The following is a 26,371-nucleotide window of genomic DNA, read 5'->3' on the forward strand; positions in this document are numbered from 1 at the left end:
ATTTTGAAATGTATGTGTTTTGGATTGGCCTTCTCTATCCTACCTTGCAGGATTAGTAGACCTAAAATAATTGGCAGTCTTAAGCCCACCAGAGCTATATTTTGGCAAGGTTTTGCAAAATGCTAACTAGCTGCATTTCTCCCAGTGATTGGTAGGTGATCTCAAATCATACATCTGCATAATGACTGTAATTTATGTGCTTTATTATTAAGGTTTAGGTCAGATGACTTCAGGCTTTCGATGTGCATAGCACATTATATACAGTAATTTCACTCCTTTTTGGAAGTGGGGAGGATGGATTAATGTATACGTTCCCCCACCCCCCTGGGATTATTCAAAACCTTGAGAGATTTTCTTTCTTTGTTCCCATGAAGCAGAGCATTGTATGTTCCTCATGGGGTTCTTAGGTAGCTTAGAGGGGCTGGAGTTATATAGCAACCTGCACTTTACATCACTTTGTAGCTATGTGAATTTAGACCTAAGAAGTGAACAGAAACTATTTTGGTAATACTTTAGACCAACAGCAAGGAATTGTTTTACTTACAAAAACAAATAAAGAATTAGAAGAAGGGTAAAGTAGCAATTGATGGATTAGGAAAATTGCCCCAGCAAATAATAGTTTAATGTAGCTCCCCAATACTCAAATTATATCAAGTATTTGCATTTTTTGAAAGCAAGATGAAAGTTTTTTTACCCTGGCCACATGGATTTATCCTTTATTACTTTGAAAGCCAAGGCTTGCTTTTTGTTTTAAAATAAACTTTATATTAGGTGAAGATGTTTATATTTACAGAAGTTGAAAAAATAGCACAGTTTTTTTTATATACTCTCCTTACAATTAATCCCCATTATTAACACTTAATATTTATGTAGTATATTGGTCACAATTGAAGAACCAGTATTGATGCATTATCATTAACTAACATCTGTACTTTATTCCAATTTTCTTTGTTCTTTGTTTTGTTAATAGTTTTACTGAGGTGTAATTCATACAACAAATAATTCATCCATTTATAGTGTACAATGGTATTTTTATATACTCCAGAGCTGTGCTTCCATCACCCAAATCAAATTTTAGAACATCATCTCAATAGCAAACCCCATACCTTTTAGCTATCACCCCCACTTTCCTCCCAGCCTTGGGCAACCATTAACTGACCTTTTCTTTCTACATTTGCTGGACATTTTTTTATGCAAATGGAATCATACGATGTAGATTTTTGTGACTGACTGCTTTTACTTAGCAGTGTTTTTGAGGTTCAATCATGTAACATCAGAACTTCATTCTTTTTTATGACTGAATAATTTTCCATTATATATGTCACATTTTGTTTATCCATTCATCTGTTGATAGAAATGTGACTATTATCAATAGTACTTCTATGAACATTCACATACAAGTTTTTGTGTGATTTATTTTTTCCCTGATGTCATTGTTACAATATCCCATCCAGGACCCCACATTATATTTCATTGTCATGGCTCCTTAGTCTCCTAGGACTCTGTTCTTTTTATTTTATTTTGTTTTAATTTTTCTGTTGTTCATAGAAATGGAATACAGGACCTTGTGTAAACGTTCTACCACTGAGCCACACCCCAAGCCCCAGACACTTTGTTTTTAATGACCCTTTAAATATTATATTTGGTTGCCATCCATTCACCATCACACATGTGTACCATTCAATTCCTTCTTGGTATGCTTTGGTCCTTTGCATTCTCATCTCTAATCAGAAATCACCCTGAACCAGCTGCAAGAAAGAGGTGTTATACTTCTGGGCCCCCTCTGACACTCAGTACAAGTTTTCAGAAATGTGTTTTTGTTCAGAACTTCAGGAGCTGATCAGAGAGAGTATAAAAGATGCTTTTTGTTTCTCTCATAAAGAGCCAGATTTTCTTCATAACCCAAGTGAAACACTCAAGAGTTTCTTCAAGAAAGACCAATGTAAAATCATGGTCTCATACATTTGCAGTTTATAAAGTGTTTCCAGACTGTTCTCAAATGTGCCTCACTGGAGCCTCTTCCCCTAGGTTGCAGTTTGTATTTGTTTCCCAAAGGTATTTGGTTACCTTATTGGTAAAATTGATTTGGGCACGGAGAACATCTGCCCTTCAAATCACATAGGTACAGGCAACGCTGAGTTCTCTGCTGGTGTCTTGGAGTGATTTCTGACTGTCATTTTCTCCGTGTAGGACACTGAAGGAATAAACCCTAGAAATTTACTTTGTCTCTCTCCTGCAGGTACAGAAAGCTAACACCTTAGTGCCTCCCCTTACTGCCTCCCCTTTCTCCCCCAAAAGTGTGAGGATTGCAGAGATATTTCCTTGGCATTGAGCTAGATATGAAAATGAATGTAGAAAATGGTGTATTAGATAGAGTTGAAAAAAGTCACATTAGTCGTCAATAAGCTGAAGGCTGACCTGAGAACCTAACCACCATTTACAACATTTTCTATGGGAAGCTGGGTTATGAGCAACTGAAAATAAACAGACATTAGCCACACCCCATTTGTATATCAGAGCCAGCCTTTGGTGAGAGGAGCAAATGAGATAAAGTGAGAAAGCACACTTGCACAGATCGTTCACCACAGAGCATTGTTAAAGGACGGAATAGATTCCTCATATTCAATGCCTTCTTCTTTAACCATTGATTTGAAGTGCTTCAAAAAAAAAAAAAAAAAAAAAAAAAAGAAAAGAAAAAGAAAGAACCAATACACACTCGGCAGGATCGAGTAGTAATTTATTGTGATTGTCTTTGTTCAGCTTTGAAAACTAAGGCATTGATATTAAGACTGGAGAGAAATTACATAGAGCTGGTGCAATTGAAAAAAGTTTGGCTCTTTCCAGTGATTTTTTTGTTTTTAATGCCATAGAGTTAAGCTTTAAAAGCACGCTTCATTGAATCCCATCCAAGCCTCCTAGGACAGGGCCAGGGGACCTTTTTTCTATTGAGGGCCACTGACCCACAAAGAAAAAAACTAATCAAGGGCCATGTACAAAAAGCAACTTAATTTAGGTGCTTCCTTAGAAAACCATAAAGCATTCAATTCACCTGCTTTTAAAATTAAGAACAAGGAACTCTCAGCAAGTACAACAAATAATAAAAAAAAAAGCCCTTCAGTTTCATATTATGTGTAGTTAAAGAGGTGGGGTGGAGTGAAAAAGAACAATGTGAGTGAAGAAAGAGTGGGAAGCAGACAGGAGAATTAGAAGGGACCAGAAGAACTACATGGAGAATGAACTATGTATATGCAGCAGGAGATTGAATTAGGGAAATAGGGGAGACAAATGATATTTATAAATCATAACCAACTGTTCACTGAGCCACTGGATTCATTGGTGAGCTGCTGTTTCATATCTTCTGAGGCTCAAATCCTGAAGTCCGCCCAGCTATAATTTTTGTTTTCTGGTACTGGGTATTGAACCCAGGGGTACTTAACCACTGAGCCACAACCTTTTCTGTATTTTATTTAGAGGCAGGGTCTTGCTGAGTTGCTTAGCACCTCGCTAAGTTGCTGACTGGCTTTGAATTTGGGATTTTCCTGCCTCAGCCTCCCGAGCCACTGGGATTACAGGTGCCCAACTCAGCTGTAATTCTTTTTTTTTTTTTTTTTGCGGTGCTGGGGATTGAACCCAGGGCCTTGTGCTTGCAAGGCAAGCACTCTACCAACTGAGCTATCTCCCCAGCCCAGCCCTGTAATTCTTTTTTTTTTTAATTTTTTTATTTTATTGTAAACAAATGGGATACATGTTGCCTCTCTGTTTGTACATGGCGCAAAGGCATACCATTTGTGTAATCATAAATCCACATACAGTAATGTTGTTTGATTCATTCTGTTATTTTTTCCCTTCCCCCCACCCCTCCCACCCCTCTTTACCCTCTATACAGTACTTTCTTCCTCCATACTTGCCCCCCTCCCTAACCCTAACTCTAACCCTAACATTAACCCTTCCCTCCCCCCCTTTATGTGTAATTCTTAATGAAAGGTGCATGTCAGAATCGCCTAGGTCCCTTCTTAAAAAGTACACATGGGCTGAGAGTGTGCTTGGTGGGAGGGCACTTGCCTAGCTTGCACAAGGTTCTGGGTTTCAACTCCACCATCAATAAATAAATAAATATGAAAATAAATAAATAAATTGTGCATGCACTGTGGTACCTCACAGTGGCAGTTTACCTGTCCCATATTGAATCCCTTGTCCCAGTGTTCAGCTCTGTAAGCCTAAAGGAAAAGTGGTGGCATTTTTCTTAAATAACCATGGGACCACTGGGTTTAGAAAGGAGATCTCCAGAAAGATAAAGCATTTCTCATTCAGACACTGCATTTAAGAAGCAGTCTCAAACACATAGAATGTCTTTCAAAAAATATGTGTGCCTTGGTTTTCAAAATAAACCTTCTGAGTGCTTAAAGTAGAAATACTCAGAGTTTTTCTTATTTTTATTTTTATCTTTGCAGTGCTGGGGTTGAATCCAGGGCTTCATGCACACGAGGCAAATGCTCTACCATTGAACTATACCCCCGGCCCTGAAATATTCAAGTTTTAAAATAACTCGAGTTACTCGAGTTCTCAGAGATTTGTACCAGAGCACAGATGTGTAATTCTGTTTCCAAATGAACTATGACTCTTCTCCTTTTCTTTCTTGCATGTCTTATCAGCAGTAACTGGATATGGTACTGAATCCCCAGTAGCCTAAGTATGTCTTGGGATTTAATTTATAAGTGTGTCTTGAACTGTGTGTGTCTCAGGGATTTGGACAAAAATGTCTAATTATGCTTTCAGGTAATGCTTCTTATAAATGCAGACATAATAAGTGGTATACTTGAGGCTTTGTGGCCAAAAGTAGCATGTTGGAGGGAGAATCTTGGCATTGAGAGGAAAATGACTTTGCAAGCTGAAGCAACCAAGTACCTATCCTGTTGTCATTCTTTACAAGGGACAAGCCTTTAGCCACTACACTAAGTCTTCCTGGGAAGATCTCTCTCTCTTCGATGAAAGTGCATTTTTCCTTTCTGTTACGTTTTGCCAAAACAAAGATGTGCTCCAGTGTTAAAATATAAGCAGGTCCCGTAAAGCCCTCCTGAAGGCCTTAGTGGATATGAGGTGGGTGGAGTGCCCTGGGCCATGCTGGGCCTTTTATGTGTGCCAGTGTAAACTGCACTGTCTGCTTTCAGCAGGTTACCAGTAAAACTTTTATTGCTTTTGCCCATTTTTGAAGGGTGTATCCTCGGTGTAAAATTCCTGTGGGTAGGCTTAAACCTCTCAACGTCTAACACTTAAAATGGAGAAAATGATTCTTTCCTGATGTCTTTTAATATTTTCTGACTTCAGGTCGTGTACACACCCTCATGCACATGCACATTAGGAAAGGGGATCTTTTTCCTTGAACTTAGAAGCCCATTTTGATAGCATCAAATAAATGATCCTTTATTACATGTGTGAATTCTGTTGAGATTAGGTGCACATAGATGACTTTCCAAACTCATGAATTGCTTTGCTTTGGAAATTCAATACATTTCACAATGGAATCTTTGCAGGGAGTAGAAAACCAGCATGTCCTAGGATGAAGTTTAGCCTGTGACAATCTTAAAAAAGTATCTGTTCCCTTTTGTGAAGTAATTGACTTCAATTGCTAAGTTCTCATTCTGAGCATCTCATTTCACTTTCTGTGTTGTGTATGAGTGTGGTATTTATTTAATACAGCTACAGCACTATATGCTCGGAGTCCTTAATATTGTTTTATGTGTTAAGACTAACTAATGGTGGAAACCCTTAACCCTGAAACCAGAAGACAGCTGGGTATTTCCCTATTAATTGTGTGGCCTAGGCTAAAGTCCTGCTGCAAAGTTGTTAAGCCAGAGAGGAGGGACTTTTGTTTTGGTTGTAACAAAGGTGTGCCCATAAAACTGAGCTTTACTAACCCTTCTTTTTCCAACAAGTTCTGAGATATTCTGTAACTTCATATCTCTAAATTATATTACATGATCTGTTTTTCAATCTTTTTTTTTTTTTTTTTTTTTTGGAGGAGGAAGGGTTAGTTGAATTATCTGTTGACCAAGGTTTTCAGAAATGCCAAAAGAAACTTACTTAGCAGTTTCTGGATGGGGAACTTACTTGAACATTATTCTTTAATATTGAATACTCATTGTTTCTAGAAGTAACACCTTCCCTAATTAAAAAAATTAAATTTATTTGCTCTTTTTATTTATACATTACAGCAGAATTTATTCTGGTGTACTTATACAAGCACGGGATATATTTACTCACATTAAGACTCCATTATTATGGATGTACATGATTCACTATGGTATATTCATATATGAACATGGGAAAACTATGTCACATTCATTCCACTGTCTTTCCTTTGCCTATCACCCCTCCCTTCCCTCCATTCCCCATTGTCTAATCTACTGCATTTTTATTCTTCCCCTCACCCTCCTTATTCTGTTACAAGGAAGAATAATGTGGAACATTATGATTTTATAATCATTCACATATGTGCAGTTGCTAATCTAGTGATAATAAGATGCCAAACTAATCTTCCCTGATATATCCTCACCCAGACCCAAAGCTCCTTTGGCATCTGTGTTAGGTGAAGGCCTATTTCCTGTAAGTACACACAGCCAAGCAGCACTAATGGCCAGTTTATGTCCCATTTTGTTCTCCATGGTCAGTGTTCTTTGGGAAGATTTGCTCTACATTCCGTAACCCTTTATTTATTGAACACACTTACCATTGACAGATTTACATATCTTCAATAAACTCATTACTAAGACTTTCTTTAGATGGAGTCTTGCTACGTTTCTTAGGTTGGCCACCAACTCCTGGCTCAAGTGACCCTTTTGCCTCAGTCTCCAAGTAGTTGGGAACAATAGACATGCAGCACCACACTTGGCTTAGCATTCCTAAGATCTCAGTTCTTTTCAGATCACTTTTGTATTACATAGAATATGAATAGTAATAACAGAAGAAGGAGTGTTTAAAGTGAATCTTTGTAAACATGTACAAAATTATACTATGCCAATTAATGTTGTTTATTTTATTTTAATTTTGTGGTACTGGAGATTGAAGCTGGGACACTTTACCACTGAGTTATATCCCCCAAACCCTTTTTATTATTATTTTTTAAATTTCAAGACAGGGTCTTTCTAAATTGCTGAGGCTAGCCTCAAACTTGTGATCCTCCTGCCTCACCCTCCAACTATCTAGAATTATAGGCATGTACCACCACACCCAGCTTTTGGTTCTTATTTTTGAGTAGAACTGCATCTCTTGGTTATTGCCTGGAGAAAGTCATTGTCTCTTTAAAACCCAATTTTTGTTCTGTGACAGAGGAGGAACAATGAGGGAACTCTGGGACATATAGAAAGAACCCCCCTCCAAACCCTAAGATACCAAACTACAAGCATAATGCAGTTGATATAGAGGTGGGAGATACTTCATGTCTTGGGCTGCTATGAAGTGATGTGTCTTTGATGTTTTCCTTGACTCTTAAGGCTACATCACTATAGAAAGGTTTACGGTTTTTCGAAATCACTGTATATATTGGGATGGGGGGCTACACCACATGGAATCGTAAGATAGTCTTTGACATCTGTACAGATGCTGGACAGGAAATATTAAAATCGAGGATCATTTACTATCATCTCTTTGTGATTTATCATAAACTTGGATTATCCAGCACAAACTCCCACAATTTCCTCTGTGCTGACAACCACTTGAAATGTATGGCTCCCTTTGTTTCCCCATTTTAACTTGTGCTCATGTATTTGCTCAGTCTTTGGCTGTTATTACATATTTTATGACTCATTTTTTGGGGGGTTCCAGGGGTTGAACTCAGGGTCACTTGACCACTGAGCCACATCTTTAGCCCTATTTTGTATTTTACTTAGAGGCAGGGTCTCACTGAGTTGTTCAACTCCTTACTTTTGCTGAGGCTGGGTTTGAATTCGTGATCTTCCTGCCTCAGCCTCCTGAGATGCTGGGATTACAGGTGTGGGCCACCACACCACCTGGCAACTCATTCTTCTTTTATGGATTGTCTCTCTTGGAATATAAGATCCAAAATCCAGAAAAACCGTGTCTCATTTTTGTGACTTATTTTTCATAAAATCTTAGCAAATTTATAAGAGACTTTGATCGATAATGAATGGTGTTTCTTTTATTGGCCACACTGATTCATCTGTGGTTTATCCATAGCTCTGATTGGAAGGCTTTTGTGTCTTTTGGAGTGGGCTTTATTATATTTTTTTAAGAAGTGAATAAATATTTTTAGGCATCATGAGATTTTTTTTTCAACGTACATGATGCCTAGGCCTCTGTAGAAATATCACAGAGTGAAAAGCAGCAGTGTGTGTACACCTAAATCAAACCCTTCCCTCTTGGACCTGATGAATGATGATAGAGACTGACCATCCTACTTTTGATCTTCCAGGTGATCATTTGAAGATCTGTCTCCAGGGTTATACCTGCTGCTCTCAAGAGATGGAGGAGAAGTACAGCCTGCAAAGTAAAGATGATTTCAAAAGTGTGGTCAGTGAACAGTGCAATCATTTGCAAGCCATCTTTGCTTCCCGTTACAAGAAGTTTGATGGTATGTTATTCAAGTCACACTTAAGAGCTGACAGTTAAATTTGTATGATTGTTTTCTCAGAGCTCCTCTGTTCCCTCAGTGCTTAAATTTTATCCCAAGATGTTCCTTTTGTTGGCTTCCAAGTGCAGGTAAGCCCTGCAGCTTTATTGCTAGAACCCTTTTGGATGCACCTGAATCTGTATAGTAGTCATTGTGGAAATATAGTCACAAGAAACCAAAAAATAGATTCATTCCATTTAAATGCTTTATTTTCTTGGGTGAACACAACATAGTGTTGACGCAAGTCACTTATTAAAAAAAGAACTTCCTAATAAAAAGCAGGCATCTGAAAACTGTCTTTGTCAAAGTAGGCAGAGAGATTCTACAGATGCTGGTCTTCAAACTAAATTTCAAAATGGATCCTCAGACATCTAGAAATCTAGAAACTCTGTAGAACACAGGATTAAAGCTCAGCTCCTGAGTTCCATGCAGTAGCAACCAAGAGATGGCTACCATACTGTGGTCTTTATTCAGCTGGGCTTCCTCCCCACCCTCATTCTTAGCAGGGGTCTGGCATAGTCTTTCCATGGAAAGCCACAACAGAGCCTGTTCTAATCCCTTGTGCCAGACATGGCTTCTCACAGGCACACTTTAAGAAATATCCAATACGAGTCAAATGAGAGGTACTTCAATCTGATCTGAAGTAACGTTACAGATAACAAACTTTTAAAAATAGAATATGAGGTCCAAAACACCTCAGGATTCTTTTCTTTGGTGCTGCTCACTCAGTATGAAGATTGTTGTGAAGTAGATTTAATTTTAATAGGAATGATTTCCTTTGTGCCTGTTTTAAAGGCCATTCTAATTACATAGTACCTTTGAAGCATGCTTTTCTTGACATTATGTGTGGTGAAGAAGTACAAGGCAAATTTTCTAGATGTGAAATGTCTTTGAGTATTTCTGCAAAGGGCTTGTTACCATGGTGAGAAGTTAGACTAAATTAGATTTGATATAGCTGATAAGGCAGTCCCCAGCTATAGAACAGGTTGTATTTCAAATGTCGGCTTTGAGATTTGTTATTTGAAACTTATAACTGATTTAATAAGTGCTAGTTACGTTTCCAGGCTAGACCACAATGGCCCATTTAATCTATAATGTAGTTGAACTAAAATACTGTCTGTGTATTTTAGTATGTACCAGTGACCCTACTCATTTTCTCAAGCATACAAAAGTATGTTTATTCTTAGATCTATTCCCTTTTCCTACATGGATGGTAGTAAATTTATATATCCTCCTTATTACCCCAACCTCCCTATACATGGGCTGTTTAGAAATATTTTAGCACCATTTGAGAATGGGTATTATTGGCAGAGTACATTATTAGACCACTTCCATCTCTCTTGATCACTAAATTATTGTTATATTACTGTTGGGAAAAATGGTATTTACTTGGCATTTCTCATTCAAGGTAATAACCTAAATACTTTATTTTACTCTGTGGAGCAAACTTAGATAATCAGATGGTCATCTTTGAAAACTTGAGATTTAAAAATTATCATTTTGAGGCTTCATAATGAAATTGAGAAAGAAACAAAAATCCTGCTTTTTAGAAATGGCTCTCCTGTTGGCAGCATGGTCCAGTAGAGATAAATTGTTTCCAAGTTCCAAGGACACCTTCTCCAAGTCACCCCATTTCTTGTTAGACCATGTCTCTGGAGCAGAGCCCATAGTCCTAGCCTATGGGCCTGCTGGCTTAGCTATTCTTCCGCCTTCTCTCTTTCCATGGTTTTATAGCACTACTTCTATGATTCCAATGTGTAGGGGTTTTTTGGAAAGCCATACAGAGAAACTTTATCAGTAAGTGTTAGCATATGTTTTTAAAAAGGACAGAAAAACGATTTCTTTTGCCCTTTCTTACCATGCTTCACACTCAACAAATACGTTAGAGTTGTGCCTTTATCAGTTTTAGAACTTATCAAGAGAAATGCTTATGAAACTCCACTTTGGTTTATTCTGATTTCAAATTAAAATATGGCATATCCAATAAAGTTAATGAGTATTGGTTTAATTTTTTGACAGGGTAGTTACAGAAATGTGTTTGGTCTGGAGATCAGAACAAAGCTGGAATACTTTGCACATTTTCTTAAAGTTAGATTTTCTGAAATGATGAAATAATTTAAAACGGTAAAACTTCAGTTGACTGGCACCCAGCAAGCCAAAATCCTCTTGTGGGTGCTACATGGATTGACTGACTGATTTTTAAGACTGGCTATTAGGAGCTGCCAGCACTTCTCAAGGCTCCAGATCTAGGGATGTTGAGTTAAGTGCTTTAGGTGTGTCTCAACTGTCAAAATCCAAGGGTGGGAGCTTTGGTCAAGAATTGTCCAAACTATTATAAAAGCCAAACCCTGCCTCTTTGATGTGAATGGGAAAGGAAATTGGGCAGACTAACAAGATGGCAACTGAGGAACCAAGATAGGGCAGCAAAGTTGCACAAAGACAGCTGGGGACCTGTAGTGAAGACATAGCAAAAGGACCCACAGAAACATTAGGTGAGACAACTTCAATGGAGCATCTGTTCTGATGTCCAACCTATGGTGTAATACAAAGTGGTGACCCTCAGCTAAGACAACTTCCTATATCATCAAAACTTAGCTATGTCTATGAGATCCACCTCCCTTCTAAGGTAGGAAGAATTACTTTTTTAATGTTTGTTCTATTTAGTTATACATGACAGCAGAATGTATTTTGATTCATTGTGAATTTTTTTAAAATTATAAATGTTTCTAATTAACCTTCTGTTGCTAGAAATCATCCCATCGCCCTAGTTTTCCATCATTCTGCCTCGATTGACTATATGTCAGTGTTAGTTCCTGGCATTTTTAGAGTCATTGGATTTGAGGAATGGATCTCTGTTACATTTTCTTTATCTCTAAGGTCCTTTTTTGGTTTTATACTTTAAATTTTCTATTTACAAGTTATCAGGTGCCTGTAGAGTCTGTAAATTAGTTTTTACATTATAAACCTTGTATGTATGTTATGTTTAGACCTGGGTGAATTACAAGAGAACACTTCCTTTGGTAGAACCCCCCACCCTGCAAACCACCAAAATTCTCAGGTTTCTTATGTTCTAAATATGAACCTCTGGGTTTAAGGACCTGCTTTAATGTTTTTCTAAGTTATATATTTTTTTTTTTGCACTGTTTACCTTAGCATGTTCCTAAGCTATAGACATATAGCCAGAACATGATGGTGACAGAGCTAACTGCTCCCCCTGTTGGCCAATTTTGGGAATTTGCTTTTGATAGAATTTTTAATTAACATCGCTGAATCAGTTGTCTCATGAATATGCTAATCAAATACTTAGTTCAGAAGGGCTAGGAAGAATTGCTTGGTAAAGGGAATAAAAACAGTAGAAGTGGGGCATAATCTGTGTTTTGGATCACAGCAAAAGGACTCACCCCAAAATATCTGGCATTTTGTGAGAGACTAAATGTTTATTAAAAGCAGCATAGTTAAATAAAAAACCTAAATAAGTTAAGATGATTAAAGCTGCTATATTAAAAATGTCTGAATTTTATAGTAAAATGATAAAATGGCTATGAAGAAGTATTATTGCTAAACATCTCCCTGAATCAAACTAATTCCTATGTATTTTACATGATAAATGAAATCTTAAGAAAATAGACATGTTCTCTAATAGTAGTCTACTGGAGAAACTCTTAATTTGTCAAGTAGCAAATTTAACACCTTTGGATGGGTGGCAGAACACAATGAATTGTCAGGCTGTCTCTGCAGTGAACCTTCTGCAACCTGGGGCAATTAACTGGGTCTCAGTTTTTCCATCCATAAAATGAGGGGGTTGAGCTGGATGCTCTCTAAAAACCCTTTCAATTCTAAAAATTCTGTGAATCTTTTAAACATGTGACTAGACCAGCTGCTTTAGTGAAAGGTCTTATAAGATGTTAATTAGCCATCTGTATGGTACCCTCTCTTTGCCCTATCATTTCTTAACCCTCAGCTACTCTCACCAGGTCTTTGAAAACCCTCCCATAAGCCTGCAGCTTGTTAACTTGAATAATAGTAGAAATTTTCTGAATTAGCTTAAAACACACATAAAAGAAATAATTGTCTGTCCCATCTATCTACATGGGCTGTATAAACCAGAGTGGCTACCCTTCTCTTAAGCCCTCAAGCCCCCCTTGTTGCCTATCATTTCACAGAGGCAGGGAATGAAGCACTCTTCAGACTTTTAGCTGAATCTGTATTTTAATCACTGATTGAATTTTTTCTGTAGTTCATATTGGCCATTACTTTATTAAGCCAGTAGGAAATCCAGTGTAAAGGCTCAGTGAGTCAAAGGCATTTGAATCCATAGTCCTGTAAAAGTAATGACCTCAGTGGAAGTGAGCTTCCATTCACCTTTAAAGACAAAACATATCCACCTTCATGGTCATCAGCCAAAGTGAAATTTCTGGAATTTTCCAGACCCCTGACATTAACTACTTTTTAACTATATGGATTTGTTATTATCCTGCAGCTATAATTACTAAAGATCATCTGGGAGGTTTTTAGGTTGAAAAATGTCTAAAACCTCCTCGAAGTAAGTTTGTCATAGAAAGGTGTAACATAACACGAATTGGTTATTAATTCATGGTTCACATTTTGCTTATTAAGACTTTTTTGGGGCTGGGGAGATAGCTCAGTTGGTGGAGTGCTTGCCTCACAAGCACAAAGCCCTGGGTTCAATCCCCAGCACAGCAAAAAAAAAAAAAAAAAAAAAAAAAAAAAAAGACTTTTTTGATTTGTTGCTTTTTGAAAACTCTGCTGTAGTGTAGTGGGTAACATTTCACAGGCTGAATAGTCACCCAAGTACAGAGAAAGACATGAGGCTGTCTGACCTCTCTGCAGATGCAGTGCTCCTTCCAGATCATGCTAATTGTCTTTGATTTAGTTGGAAAGCGCTGCTACTCTTTCCTTTACAATTCTATTTTCATTTCCTTCCATGTGAAAAAGACTAAAAAACAGTATTTTTTGCTATCTCTTTTATATCTTTCTGTGAAACTTGATGAGAATGAGCCATGCCAGCTTACTTTAATCAAATCAAGAGCTCAGACAAAACACACACATTTCTCTATTGACAAAGGTTTTGTGCCTTTTGAGTTGTTATGTGAAGTGTGACCAATTGTGGCTCTAACACTGGCTATCTCTTGGATTGAAAGTGCTTGGGCAGCTTCCGTGGAGCTCAAAGTACTTTACTTTGGGTCTCTGCAATTAGTTTCAACTTCTTCAGAAGTCATGACATCAGCAAGAAGCAGCTGATGTATTTACTTGCAGGCAAGTAAATACATAGAAGAACTTCCTCTGAACTGCTTTTATTGACTCTGTTGGTCTGTTGTGCTTTAGACTGGGAGTTTGGGATGTTGTTGTTTGTCTCTGGCAACCCCCTTTCTATGCATTTTCTCTGTCCTGAAAAAGAAAAGACTTATTTGATCCACTGCTGACTTGGACTGATGGACCTAGAGAATTCCCAAGCCAGTTGCACCTCAGCTCCTTTTTGTTTGTTGTCCCCAGCCATATCTCCATCCTCTTAGCAGAGCAGTTAAGAACACTTGTAATAAATATTTCTCACACAGCAAGGGTAGTCGATGGGCACATCTCTTCAGGCAGTGAATTTGGCAACATGTCTGAATAATTTTGTAATTCTACTTATGTATATGTATTCCAAGGAAAGAAATATCTGCATAGAGATATATGTAGGTTCTTAACAGCATGTCTATTCCAGCATTATTTACAATAGTGAAAAATTGGAAATAAATATAAACACCCCACAGTCATTACACTTTGACCTGGCCTTAAGATGTCATAGTATATAGTCATTGAAAATAACATTTCTGAATTTTTAGTCACATAAGAAATGTTGGCAGTGTCACATGAGAACAAGGTATAAATAATGTAGCATGATGTCACCTATGTAACAAGATATTTTTATAAGAAAAGGAAGGAAGGAAATCTGATAAGTCATTGTTATTCTCTTTCAGTAATGGGATTATGGGTAATTTGTATCTTCATACTATTAATAGTTTTTTTTTTAATTCTTACAAGGAGGGATATGTTTAGAAAAAAATTCTTTTTTAAAGACTATTTGGCACCATAATTTAAGTTTTTTACTAACCCATTCATTGTACAAATTAATGGGTTTCACATAACATTTACATGCTTGTGTGTGTTGCACCCTGTTCATGTCTACCTTCCTTTTGCCTTCTTTTACCCTCCCCTCTCACCCAATCTCTTTCCCCTCCCGTCTTCTACTTTCAGGTCATCTTTTTTGTTTTGTTTTATTTTGTTTCCATATATGAGTGAAAACTTGAAATACTTGTCTTTCTGTTTGGCTTGTTTCACTTAACATGATGTCCTTCAGTTCCATCCATTTTTCTACAAATGATAGCATTTTATTCTTCTTTATGGCTGAATAATATTCTATTGTGCATAAATTCCATATTTTCTTTATCCATATATTTTTGACAGATACCTAGGCTGATGTCGTATCTTAGCTACTGTGAATAGTACTGCAATACACATAAATGTGCAGGTATCTCTTTTCTATACCAATTTTATTGCAGTTGGGTAGACCCAGGAACAGGATAGCTGGATCATACAGTAGTTCTATTTTTAGTTTCTTGGAAAACCTCCATACTGTTTTCCGTAGTGGCTGTACTAATTTACATTCCCACCAGTAGTTCAAAGGAGTTCTTTTTTTCTCCACATGTTCATCAACATTTGTTGTTGTTATTATTTATAGCAGCCATTCCAACTGAACTAAGAACAAGCCTCAATGTATCTTTGATATACATTTCCCCAATACTAATGATACTGAACATTTTTTCATATATTTATTGGCCATTTGTACTTCTTGAGAAAGGTCTGTTCAGATAATTTGCCCATTTATTGACTGAATTACTTGTTCTTTTGTTAAATTTTTAGTTCTTTATATATTCAGTATATTCAATCCTCTGCCAGATGAATAGCTTACTAAGATTTTCTCCCATCTGGATGGGCATACTGTTGCACATATGTAATCCAGGTAACTCAGGAGGCTGAGTTAGGAGGATTGCAAGTTCAAGGCCAGCCTCAGCAACTTAGTGAGGCCGTCTTAAAAAGTGAAAAAGACTTGGGATTTATGTCAGTGGTTGAGCATCCCTGGATTCAATCTCCCATACTAGGGAAAAAAAAAAAAAAAAGACTTTCTCCCATTCCTAAGGCTGCCTCTTCATTCTGGTAGGTGTTTCCTTTGCTAGGTAGACGCTTTAATTTGATGTCATCTCATTTGTTAATTCTTGTTTTATTTTCCTGAGCTTTGTAGTCCTATTCAGGAAGTCCTTGCCCATACCAATATCATGGGGTGTTTACCCTATATTTTCTTCTAGAAGTTTCACTGTTTCAGGTCTTACATTAAGATTTTTGATCTAATTTGAGTTGACTTGTACAGGGTGTGATATAGGAGTCTAGTTTTCTAGTCTTCTACATGTGAATATCCAGTTTTCCCAGCACCATTTGTTGAAGAGGCTGTCCTTTTCACTGGTGTGTGTTATTGACAACATATGTTGAGAATTAGGTTCATTACCAAGTCCCTTATTATTTTCCCTTGGTCATTGTTTCTGTATTTATGACACTACCCTGCTGCCTTTATTATAACTGTAGTACATTTTGAACCCCAACAATGCTCCCTTTAGTCAAAATTTCTGTGTCTATTCAGGGTGTTTTGTGCATCCAGATGCATTTTAGAATTAGTTTTCTGGTTCTATAATGAATGTCATTGGCATTTTGGTAGGGATTTTATTAATCTGCGGATCACTTTCAGTAGTATGGCTGTTATAACAATATCAATTTTCCCAGTCCATGAATATGGGAGGTCTTTCCATCTTCTACTATCTTTCTTTTTTCAGGGCTTTGTACAGGTCTTTTCACTCCTTCATTAGGTTTATTTCTACATTTCTGAGGCTATTGTGAATGGGATTGATTTCCTGATTTTTTTTTTCCTAGTGAGTTCATTATTGGTATATAGAAAATCTATTGATTGGGGATCTTTCTACTTTGGTGAATTGGTTTATCTGATCTAAGAGTCCTTTGGTGGAGTGTTTCGTGTTTTCTAAGAAAGGAATTTCATCATCAGCAAAAAGGAATAATTTGACTTCCTCTTTTCTTATTTGTAGCCCTTTTATGTTTTTTCTCTGGCTAAAATTTCTGTACAATATAGCATAAGAGTGATGAAAGTGGCCATCCTTGACTTTTTCCTGGTTTTAGAGGAAATCATTTTCCCCCATTCAGTATGATATTGGCTAAAGGTCTGTCATCTGTGGGCTTTATTATGTTGAGGTATGATCCTTCTGTACTTAATTTATTCAGGGCTTTTATAATGAAATAATGTTTAATTTCATCAAAGGTATTTTCTGCATCTATTGAGATGACTGATTGCTTTCTCTTGACTCTTTATGTGCTGTACTAATTTATTGGTTTATGTATGTCAAATCATACTTGTATCCATGGAATAAAAGTAACTTGGGTCATGATACATGTTCTTTGTAATGTGCTATTGAATTTGATTTCCAAGTATTTTGTAGAAGATTTTTGCATCTATGTTCATCAGGGATATTGGTCTATAATTGACTTTTGTATCGTGTCATTGTCAGGTTTTGGTACGCAATATTAACTTCATAGAAAGAGTTTAGAAGGGTTCCATCTCCTTTTATTTTGTGGAATAGTTTCAGAAACAGTAGTATCACTTCTCCTTTAAAAGGATAAAGTGCAGCACTGAATCCCTTAAATCCTAGGCTTTTCTTTGTTCGGAAACTTCTTTCCTGCTTCAATTTCATTACCTGTTTTTGATCTATTTTGTTTTTTACTCTTGGTTCAATTTGGGTATATCATATGTCCAGAAATTTTTCCATTTATGGCATATAAATTTTCAAAATATTCCCTAATGATCCTTTGAATTTCAGTAGTTACCTGTTGCAATTTACATTCAGAGTTGGGCTGGGGTCATAGATCATTGGCAGAACACTAGCCTAGCATGCACAAGGCCTTGGGTTGGATTCTAGCACCAAAAATGCATTATGTGCATATACATACACATACTAACATGTATTCAAGGTTACTTTTATTTTTGAAAGATGAGTAGTTGTTCTCATCACTGTTGTTTTTTTCAAGTGGTTCTTTTTGAGTACTTTGTTCATTCCTTCCAGTTTTATTCATCCTAGACTGTTTTTGGTTCTTATTAGTTATACATGACAGTAGAATGCCTTTATACATTTTGATAAACCATACATAAATGAAGTGTAATTTCTCATTTTTCTGATTGTATGTATTGCAGGGTGACATTGGTCATGTAGTCATATGTGTACATGAGGTAATAATGTCTGTTTCACTATAGTATCTTTCCTACCCCTATGCCCCTTCCCCTGCCTTCATCCTAGACTTAAAAAAAATTAATAATGTATTTTTACTTTAATATATCTGAAATACTATCATTTCAACAGCAGTCAATATAAAATTATTGAGACATTTTACATTCTTTTACTATGTCTTCAGAATTCAGTCTGTGTTTTACACTTACTGCACATCTAAATTCAAACAAGGGCATTTTAATGGCTTAACAGCCACTTTTGATGGTTTACTATATTGATAATGTATGATTCTTTACTGTTTCTCATATGTGTTTCTGTTCTTCTCATATGTTTTATTCCTCTTCTCTGCTCTTTCTTGTGTTAATCTTTCTTCCTCTTCTTGAGTAAGGATTGAGGATTCCCTTAAGTATCTTCTCTAATGCTGACCTAATAGTCATGCATTTCTTTAGCTGATGCTTATTATAGGTGTCTTTTTTGGGGAGGGGTACTCAGGATTGAACCCAGGAGTGCTTAGTTGCTTAGGGCCTTACTAAGGCTGACTTTGAGCTTGTGATCCTCCTGCCTCAGCCCCCTGAGCCTCTGGGATTACAGGCATGTACCACCACACCCACTGGAAGCTTGTTTGTTTCCCTCCCTCCCTCCCTCCCTTCCTTCCTTCCTTCCTTCCTTCCTTCCTTCCTTCCTTCCTCCCTCCCTCCCTCCCTCCCTCCCTCCCTCCCTCCCTCCCTTCCTTCCTTCCTTCCTTCCTCCCTCCCTCCCTCCCTCCCTCCCTCCCTTCCTTCTTTCTATCTATACTGTCTTACTGGGGAGAGCAATATTGGTTACAATTATTTTCTTTCAGGCCTTGACATATACAATTCCATGCTCTCCTGACCTGTACAGTGCCTAGTGAGAAATCTGTTATTTTTGTAGGTATGCTTATAAATGTGATTTGTGCTTCTCTTTTGTAGCTTTTAATATTTATTCTTTTTACTGTAATTTTGGCAATCTATAATATAATTATAAATCATAGAGAGATTCTCTTCTGGTCACATCTACTTGGGTTCTCGTTTTGTGTGTATGTGGTACCAGGGGTGGAATCCAGGGCCTCATGCATGCTAGGCAAGCACTTTAGCACTGTGCTATATCCCCAGCACCTATTAGGAGTTCTGAATGTCTCCTGTTCCTGGATATCCACGTCTTTCCAAGATTTGGGACATTTTCTGCTATTATTTCACTCCGTAGGTTTTCTGTGCCCTCATCATGTAGTTCTTTTGCCAAATATTTGGACACTTGATCTTTTCATGATGTCCCAGAGATTTTCTGTGTTCTATTCATTCATTTTTATTTTTTCTTTATCATGTTCTAAACGTGGTGATTCATAAACCTTGTCTTCAAGCCTGATATTCTTTTTTCCACTTGATCTAGTGTATTGGTAAGGTTTTCAACTGAGTTTTTAATCTGATTTACTGAACTTTTCATTTCTAAGGCTTCTGTTTGGTTCTTTTTTCCAAAATATATCTCTTTATTGAAGTACTCATTCAGAACTTGCATTATCTTCTAAATTCATTCAGTTGTTTATTTGTATTTTCTTAGAGTTCATCAAACTTTTTAAAAAATCATTTTTTTGAATTTTTTTCTAGCATTTCTTCATTTTGATATCTTTGTCATCCATTTACTAGAGAGTTAGGAACTTTAGTAGGTGTCAGAGCACCTGTGTTTTCATATTTTTTATGTGTCTGTGTTGACATTTTCATGTGTTAGGATGCATATCTCTTCCACTTTTATGTGAGAGCCTTCTTAGTAAACTTCTTTTGATGTGTCCTGGGATATCAGTTTGTTGTTGTGTTGTATTGATTTTAATTCCAATTGGAGTTCATCATGTAAACTTTGGCTGTGATCGGTGAGTTTTGATATACTGTGTTAGAGCTTGAGGGACCATCTTTCTGAGTAGGTCTTTTAAGAATGGAATTCCTCTGGTAGTTTAGGCAGGTGTGGTGTAGACAGTAGAGTATATGGGGTGCACAGTCCGTGATTACTCCTACAATGGGAATGGAAGCCCCTATCATATGTTAGGGGTTTCCTTGGGCTCTGTTGTTATTTGTTCTGTTGCTTGAAAGCAAGTCTGCTACTGGCTGGTTCAACTGTGGTGATGGGTATGTATTCTAAGGAATTGAAATCAACATGTCAAAAAGACACCTACTTTCCAGTGTTTATTGTTATACTGTTCACAGTAGCCAGGATATGGAATCATACTAAGTTTTTATCAACAGAGGAATGGTTAAAGGAAATGTGAGTGTGTGTATGTGTGTGTGTGTGTGTGTGTGAGGGAGAGAGAGAGAGAGAGAGTGTGTGTGTGAGTGTGTGTGATTTATGTATGTATACCACAGCTGTGGGAGTCCCGAAGTGAATTGCTTAGTTGGTGCTGGGAGTGCCCTTCATAAAGTGGAATAATGCCCAGCAGAAGTACTGAGTACACAGTACTGAGCCTGTGTCCCTGGCCAAGTTAGCGAAAGACAGGAACTGGGAGAGATAAACATTGTACTTTCTCCTTAGAACCGAGGCACTCAAAATGCATTCAAGGAATAAAATTAAGGAAGGGTGATCCTACTTTGGCAAGATCCCCTAGCATTCTTTGATATGCTGACGGCCCCTAATGAGGGCCACAGCTGGCAATTGACCTGTAAACCTAGGATCAGCCTATTAATTTTCTCTCCACTGATAAACATTAGTTGAGTATGTGACCTTTTGGCACACCATACACTATCAGGCACTTTTGAAGAGTGAGATTTTGCCATGATAGAAGAAAGTGCTTGTTAAAAGCTTTCACACACTCCCAAAAAGGCAAGACAGAAGAGGAGGTAATATATAAACCAAACTTTCAATTTCTCAGTAAAATGCTTGCTGATTCTTCTTTCTCCCTTATATTTGTAAATGCCTGTGTAAGCTGTTCTTCATTAGATATTTGATCTTGGGTTAAGGAATAGATGAGTATAACTCCTTTTTTAATGGTTTGAAAAGCATGATTTGTAGCATTTACCAAGAGGCTATTTTTCTTAGGAATTTTGTTGATATGCTGACTTAATGTTTGCATGACACTCCAGGGCTATGAAAAACAGCATTTATAGTAAAGGGGAAATTAATCCTTGTATGTAAAGACAGCTTCCTAATAATGTAAATACAAGGTGGTAGTTTATAGCACCAAGCAAATGGATTGAATAGAAAGCATTTCCAGTCTCTTAAGGTCACAAGTTGATTCTAGAATATATCCTAGCTCGTTAATCAATGGCCAGTCAAATGTTTATAAAAAGCAACTAATGGCATTTAATTGCAGAACTGGAGGTCCTTTGACCTTTTTGAAGAATTTTGAATGTTTATTTGATGCAAGAAAAGTGGCTGGCGATAGACGTTCTAGAAGTACATGATGTTCTTCTTCTTTTTTAAAAGACAGGATATTTACATAGAAAAATTTTATATGGAAAAATTTTGCCTTTTCACTCTAGTTTTTCCCATGCTAAATTGATACTGCTTCTACTAAGAATAATTACATTTTAAAACTGAAAATTATTTAACAGTCACCTAACTCAGTCTTTGTATCTAGCAGCCTTTTCACAAACAAGGTAATATGCAAATGAAATACATGAAAAAGGGGTGAGAATCGACCGGATGACTAATTTGTGATTTTTACATGTGTATGCTGTGTATGGTGTTCTCTCTTTTAATGAAATGTAAGCTGTCTTGCCAGGGTTGAGGTTTCTCCATTCCTTATTTTTTGCTCAGGAGTTGTTCCCACCCTCTTAGATGTCTGGGACATTTCACAACCTTGGAAGATAGAGCCATTAAACATTTCCCTTGGGATAAACAGCTCTCAGTTTTATAAGGCCTTGGGTCTTCTTAACAGACCTCCAGCAGCCTTGAGCTTCATTTATTTCCCCTGATGGATTATGTTCAACTCTACTGGGAAAGATAAAAAGTCTTAAAAGATCATTTTTTAAAAAAATAATTGTTCATATGAAGAAATTCAAAAGGTTATAATCACATAATTTCCTGTACTTCTAACAGCGTCTATATATTGAACATCTACTTCATACCAGGCATTAGTAGTAGCCGTATTTTGTGCATGGGGCAGCAGAGACTCCGAGAAGTTAGGCCTTATTGCCCGACCATGGTCACACAGCTCCAAGTAAGAATCTCATGCTTTCTGTGCTGTGTCATGCTGCTTCAGATTCACAGCATGTTACGGTGCTTATTTCCTTTCTAGTGTTAAGTGACCATTCATGAGCTCAAGGAATAGCAGCTGCTTGATCTTTAGAACATATGTACTTATGCCTCCAGACTGAAAATTGAAGAGCAAAAAAACCTTCATCATAGACACCTTCTTTCAAGTGCTCGTTGAACACCTCCTCCTTGACTTACTTTCACTTAAACTCTTTGAGCATTTTTTTTTTCCCGAGTACACTCAATTGCTGCAAGGGAGATCTAACTTCCAGTGAGTTTATCTTCTGATTGTTGTGGTACTCTGGTTTTCACTACTCTTGGCTGGTTCTCTTAGCTACCACATACATTATAATTGGTTTCAGGCATAATGATTCTGAATGAAGATTGCTAGGTGTTTTGGCTCAGACAGCTTTTATTTAGCAGCTAGAATCTGATGCAGGGTGGGAATGGAGATGAATAACGCTGCTGTTGATGAAGTGGCTATTGATGGCTTTGGACCAGGACCTGAGCATCTAATCCATGGTCCATTCTTCACTGTAGAAGGAAATGTCATGGGAAGAAAAGGGGTGGGGGAGCAAGGATGTGAAAGAATTATGTAAGAACATAGGGGAATAGCTGCTAATTTAATAGAACAGATAAAAAGGATTTTTTTCTAATAGGAAATTATTAAGCTCTGGCTGACATTGTACCTAACTGGTATGGATTTTAAAATTAAAATTGTATCTGCCATCCTGTGAGATCTCCTATGAAAGCACAGGCAGAATAGTCCCATTCAACAGGGCCAGTGAAAATAAGTCTAAGGAAAAATGAGTTTGAGTTTTCTGGATCTCATCATTTTTGTTCTGTTGACTCCCATAGGCAAAATAGATGAATATTTAAGAACTTGCTATATGAAAGAAAGGATTAAGAATTTTACAGATGTTTTAAAAATCTCTGGTGCACTCATAAAACCACATGTGCAAAGTGGTGGTATAATAAAGGCGAATTGGATTGGGGGGATTTGTCTTTCTAGAAATTTTCATTACAGTCTGATTGGGCAGAAGGAAGGTTAAGATGCATGGTTAAACTGTATGCTTTGATTTGAGCCCATAATCTCCACTCAGTACATATTTGTCAAATTGCATAGCCATTTGGAGAGATTAAATTGTGAGGTTTTAGCTTGTTATATCAGTTTTATAGAATTTCTCAAGCATTTATTAACCACATGTCCATTCAAATGGTTTTTATATTTGCAACTTATATGGACACATTAAAGACTCTTTTAAAATGTGAAGGAAAGGAAATAAAATTGCGGAATGATGAAATGAATTAGGATTTAGTATGCATATAGCACCAAGCTGATTTTTTTTAAAGTACAAACTAACTTAAACATGCGCACTATAAGATTTTCCTAGACAGATTGTGAGTCATGGGAACCAATATAAAGTCCATGGTGGTGCGCTTGTTAGTTTCAAATCAGTCTCCTCTACATAAGATCATTTCTCTTACACTGACAGTAGCTATATTTTATGCAGCTATATCAACTGCTAAACTCCTGACTTGAACAAGGAACTCTAAGAATGTTTTACTTTTTCCATAGAACATTCAGTGTCTTAGTGTTTGTTTGGCCTGCAGCACTTTGAAACCTAAAAGATGAACCTTGACATTTTTAGAAGTTTTAAATTAAAACTAAGCTTGATGTGCCATTCCGTATGCATAGTTCCCCCAAAAAGCCATGACTATAGGTGCCATTCATTAAAAATGAAAGTTAAGTATTGAGAATGACTTATTAAATGAGTATGAAAGCTAAAGCCAAAAAATTCTTTTTATAAATTCATTTTTATTGTAAACAAATGGGATACATCTTGTTTCTCTGTTTCCAAAAAATTCTTAACACCCAGTTTTTCTGATGTGTACCAATTTTATGAGCAATATAATAAAAATGTAATAAAGGGAAAAGCCTGTAGTTGCTGTTGGAATTCACTCTTTTAGATCACGCAGCATTATTAGTGTGGGGTTGACACAAGGCTTGCATATTGTTCTCAATGACCAGGCTTTATTTTTCCAATATGTGAGTGCTATGTGTGCCACACACTGGATGTGTCACAACACAATCCACATGTTCCTTTATTTTTCTGATCAACTAACAACACTTAGCAAGGAAGCTAGTGATCCAAGCACAGTATGCGACATAGATCAGGTGACATTTAAGGTTCCTTCTCATCCTCAGACTGCCCAACTTTGAATTGTAGAAAAATGCTGCATTTAATCCAAGACACCATAATAATAACTTCTAGGGCTGCAACAAATTTTTTTTAAGTGCAATTTATTTGAAAGACCTTTCCCCTTGATTGAAACAGTACTGCTTACTCCAAATGCTCTACACTTAACACAGTAGTCCCTGAGCTGCTGGGGATTGCTAGTGAGAAGTGAAATGGGAGAAGTTCCATCAGGTAGAACAGTTGTTCTCCAACCTTGGGCTACAGCAGAATCACACAAGGCTGGATCCAACCCCAGGGGTCGTGATGCAGTAAACCTGGGGTAGGACCAAGCACCTATATTTTTAACAAGTATCTAGCTGATCCTGATGCAGTGCTGATCCCCAGCTCTCACTTTGAAAATTCTTCAGGATTTTGGAGAGAATAAAAGGCCTTCCCACATAGTTGATTACTCATATGGTTCCTGTGATGGTGAGTTTTGGTTATCAAGTAGATTGAGGGATGCCTAGAGGATTAGTAAAGCATACATCTGGGTATGTCTGTGAAAATGTTTCCAGAGAAGATTGGTGTTTGGATCAGTGAACTGAGTGGAGGAAGACATGTTCTGAATGGCAGCAGCACTATCAAATAGTCTGGGGGCCCAGATGAACCAAAAACATGGAAGAAGCAGGGAAGCTAGCTCTTGGTACTGCTCACATTCGACCCTTCTTCTGCTGCTGTTGGCCATGGCATCAGACTCTGGGTTCTTTAGCTTTTGAATGCAGACTTGCACTAGGGAAGTTTCAGGCATTTGTCCCAGGACTGGGGCGGCATCATTGACCCCTCTCTCATTCTAAGGCTTCCGGCTTCTTGGACTGAACAGTTTCAGATTCTGAGGCTCTCCAGCCCATATGTGGCCATTGTGGAGCTTCTTAGCCTCTGTGATTGTGTGAGTTCATCTAATATATCCCCCTTTATATATATTCTATCGGTTATTTTCCTTAGGAGAACCCTGACTAATACAGTTCCTCTAGCTTTTTTTGTAATTTCTGCCCTCTCACTTGAAGGGAGAGAACTTTGGTAAAAATGCCAATGGGAATGAGTTGATCTGCCTGTTCGTTTACTCTGCAGAGAGAATCCAAGCCCAGGAAATAAAAGACCACCAATAACAGAAAAAATAGACGAAAGGAGGAGAGAGCCCCCCACACAAACAAACATGCATATTCAAAATATGAAAATCTGGCACCAGAAAAAACTATGGACTTTATCCCCAAGCCTCAAGGAAACATGAAGTGATGAGTTAGGAACTTGAGAGACACAGGTAGAGAGTCTCTTGGCATGTAAGGAAAGTCACACATTTCTATCTCCTTCCAAAAGGCTTTAGGTTACTCAGTTCAGGTTTTGTGGAGAACTATTTGGAATTAGTTATCAGTCTCTGGTTTGTCCACCCAGTGTGAGAAGAGAACAGTTTTGTAGCTGTGTTGTATCTTGATAAGCTTGCCAATGTTCTGGCTTTGAAGTATGTGACATTTTCTTTCTGCTCCATGTTCACTTAGACACACTTTCTTATTTGATGTGGTCCTTATATTTTGCTCTGGTATTTATCATATTTCTGGCTTATAAACTTGATATCATGAGGGGTTTATTTTTATACCAGGCAAAAGATTTCTTTAAGAATGATTAATGTTACAGATACTCTGTTAGCTCCTCTTTTTTACTGAACTTCCTGAGAATAGCTTCAGGAGGAGAAAACTTAATTCATCATTTGTACTTGAGAGATTAAAATCTTTAACACTAGGCCATGGCTGTGTGGTGGCCAAAATATAAATCTGAAATAAATAGCTATTCCTGTTTGTATTTTTTTCAGTTATTTTTCCATTTCCTCTTACAAAGGATGCTTAAAGTCCATTATGCATTTATATTCTTTTTTTAGTAGATGGACACAATACTTTTATTTTATTTATTTTTATGTGGTGCTGAGGATGGAGCCCAGTACCTCACATGTGGTAGGCAAGTGCTCCATCTCC

At 37.2% G+C, this 26,371-nt stretch overlaps 1 protein-coding gene across 1 annotated transcript in view; it reads left to right on the forward strand.

Moving 5' to 3' along the window:
- The window catches only part of GPC4 (glypican 4), a 109,983-nt gene that overhangs the window by 61,836 nt on the left and 21,776 nt on the right, over positions 1-26,371 (forward strand). Inside the window, exon 2 of the mRNA XM_079124050.1 lies at positions 8,429-8,587. Coding sequence (XP_078980176.1) covers positions 8,429-8,587 — 159 coding nt within the window. The remainder of the gene's footprint in view (positions 1-8,428; positions 8,588-26,371) is intronic.

The sequence above is a fragment of the Sciurus vulgaris genome (genome assembly GCF_902686455.1).
Source record: "Sciurus vulgaris genome assembly, chromosome: X".
Taxonomy (NCBI): domain Eukaryota; kingdom Metazoa; phylum Chordata; class Mammalia; order Rodentia; family Sciuridae; genus Sciurus; species Sciurus vulgaris.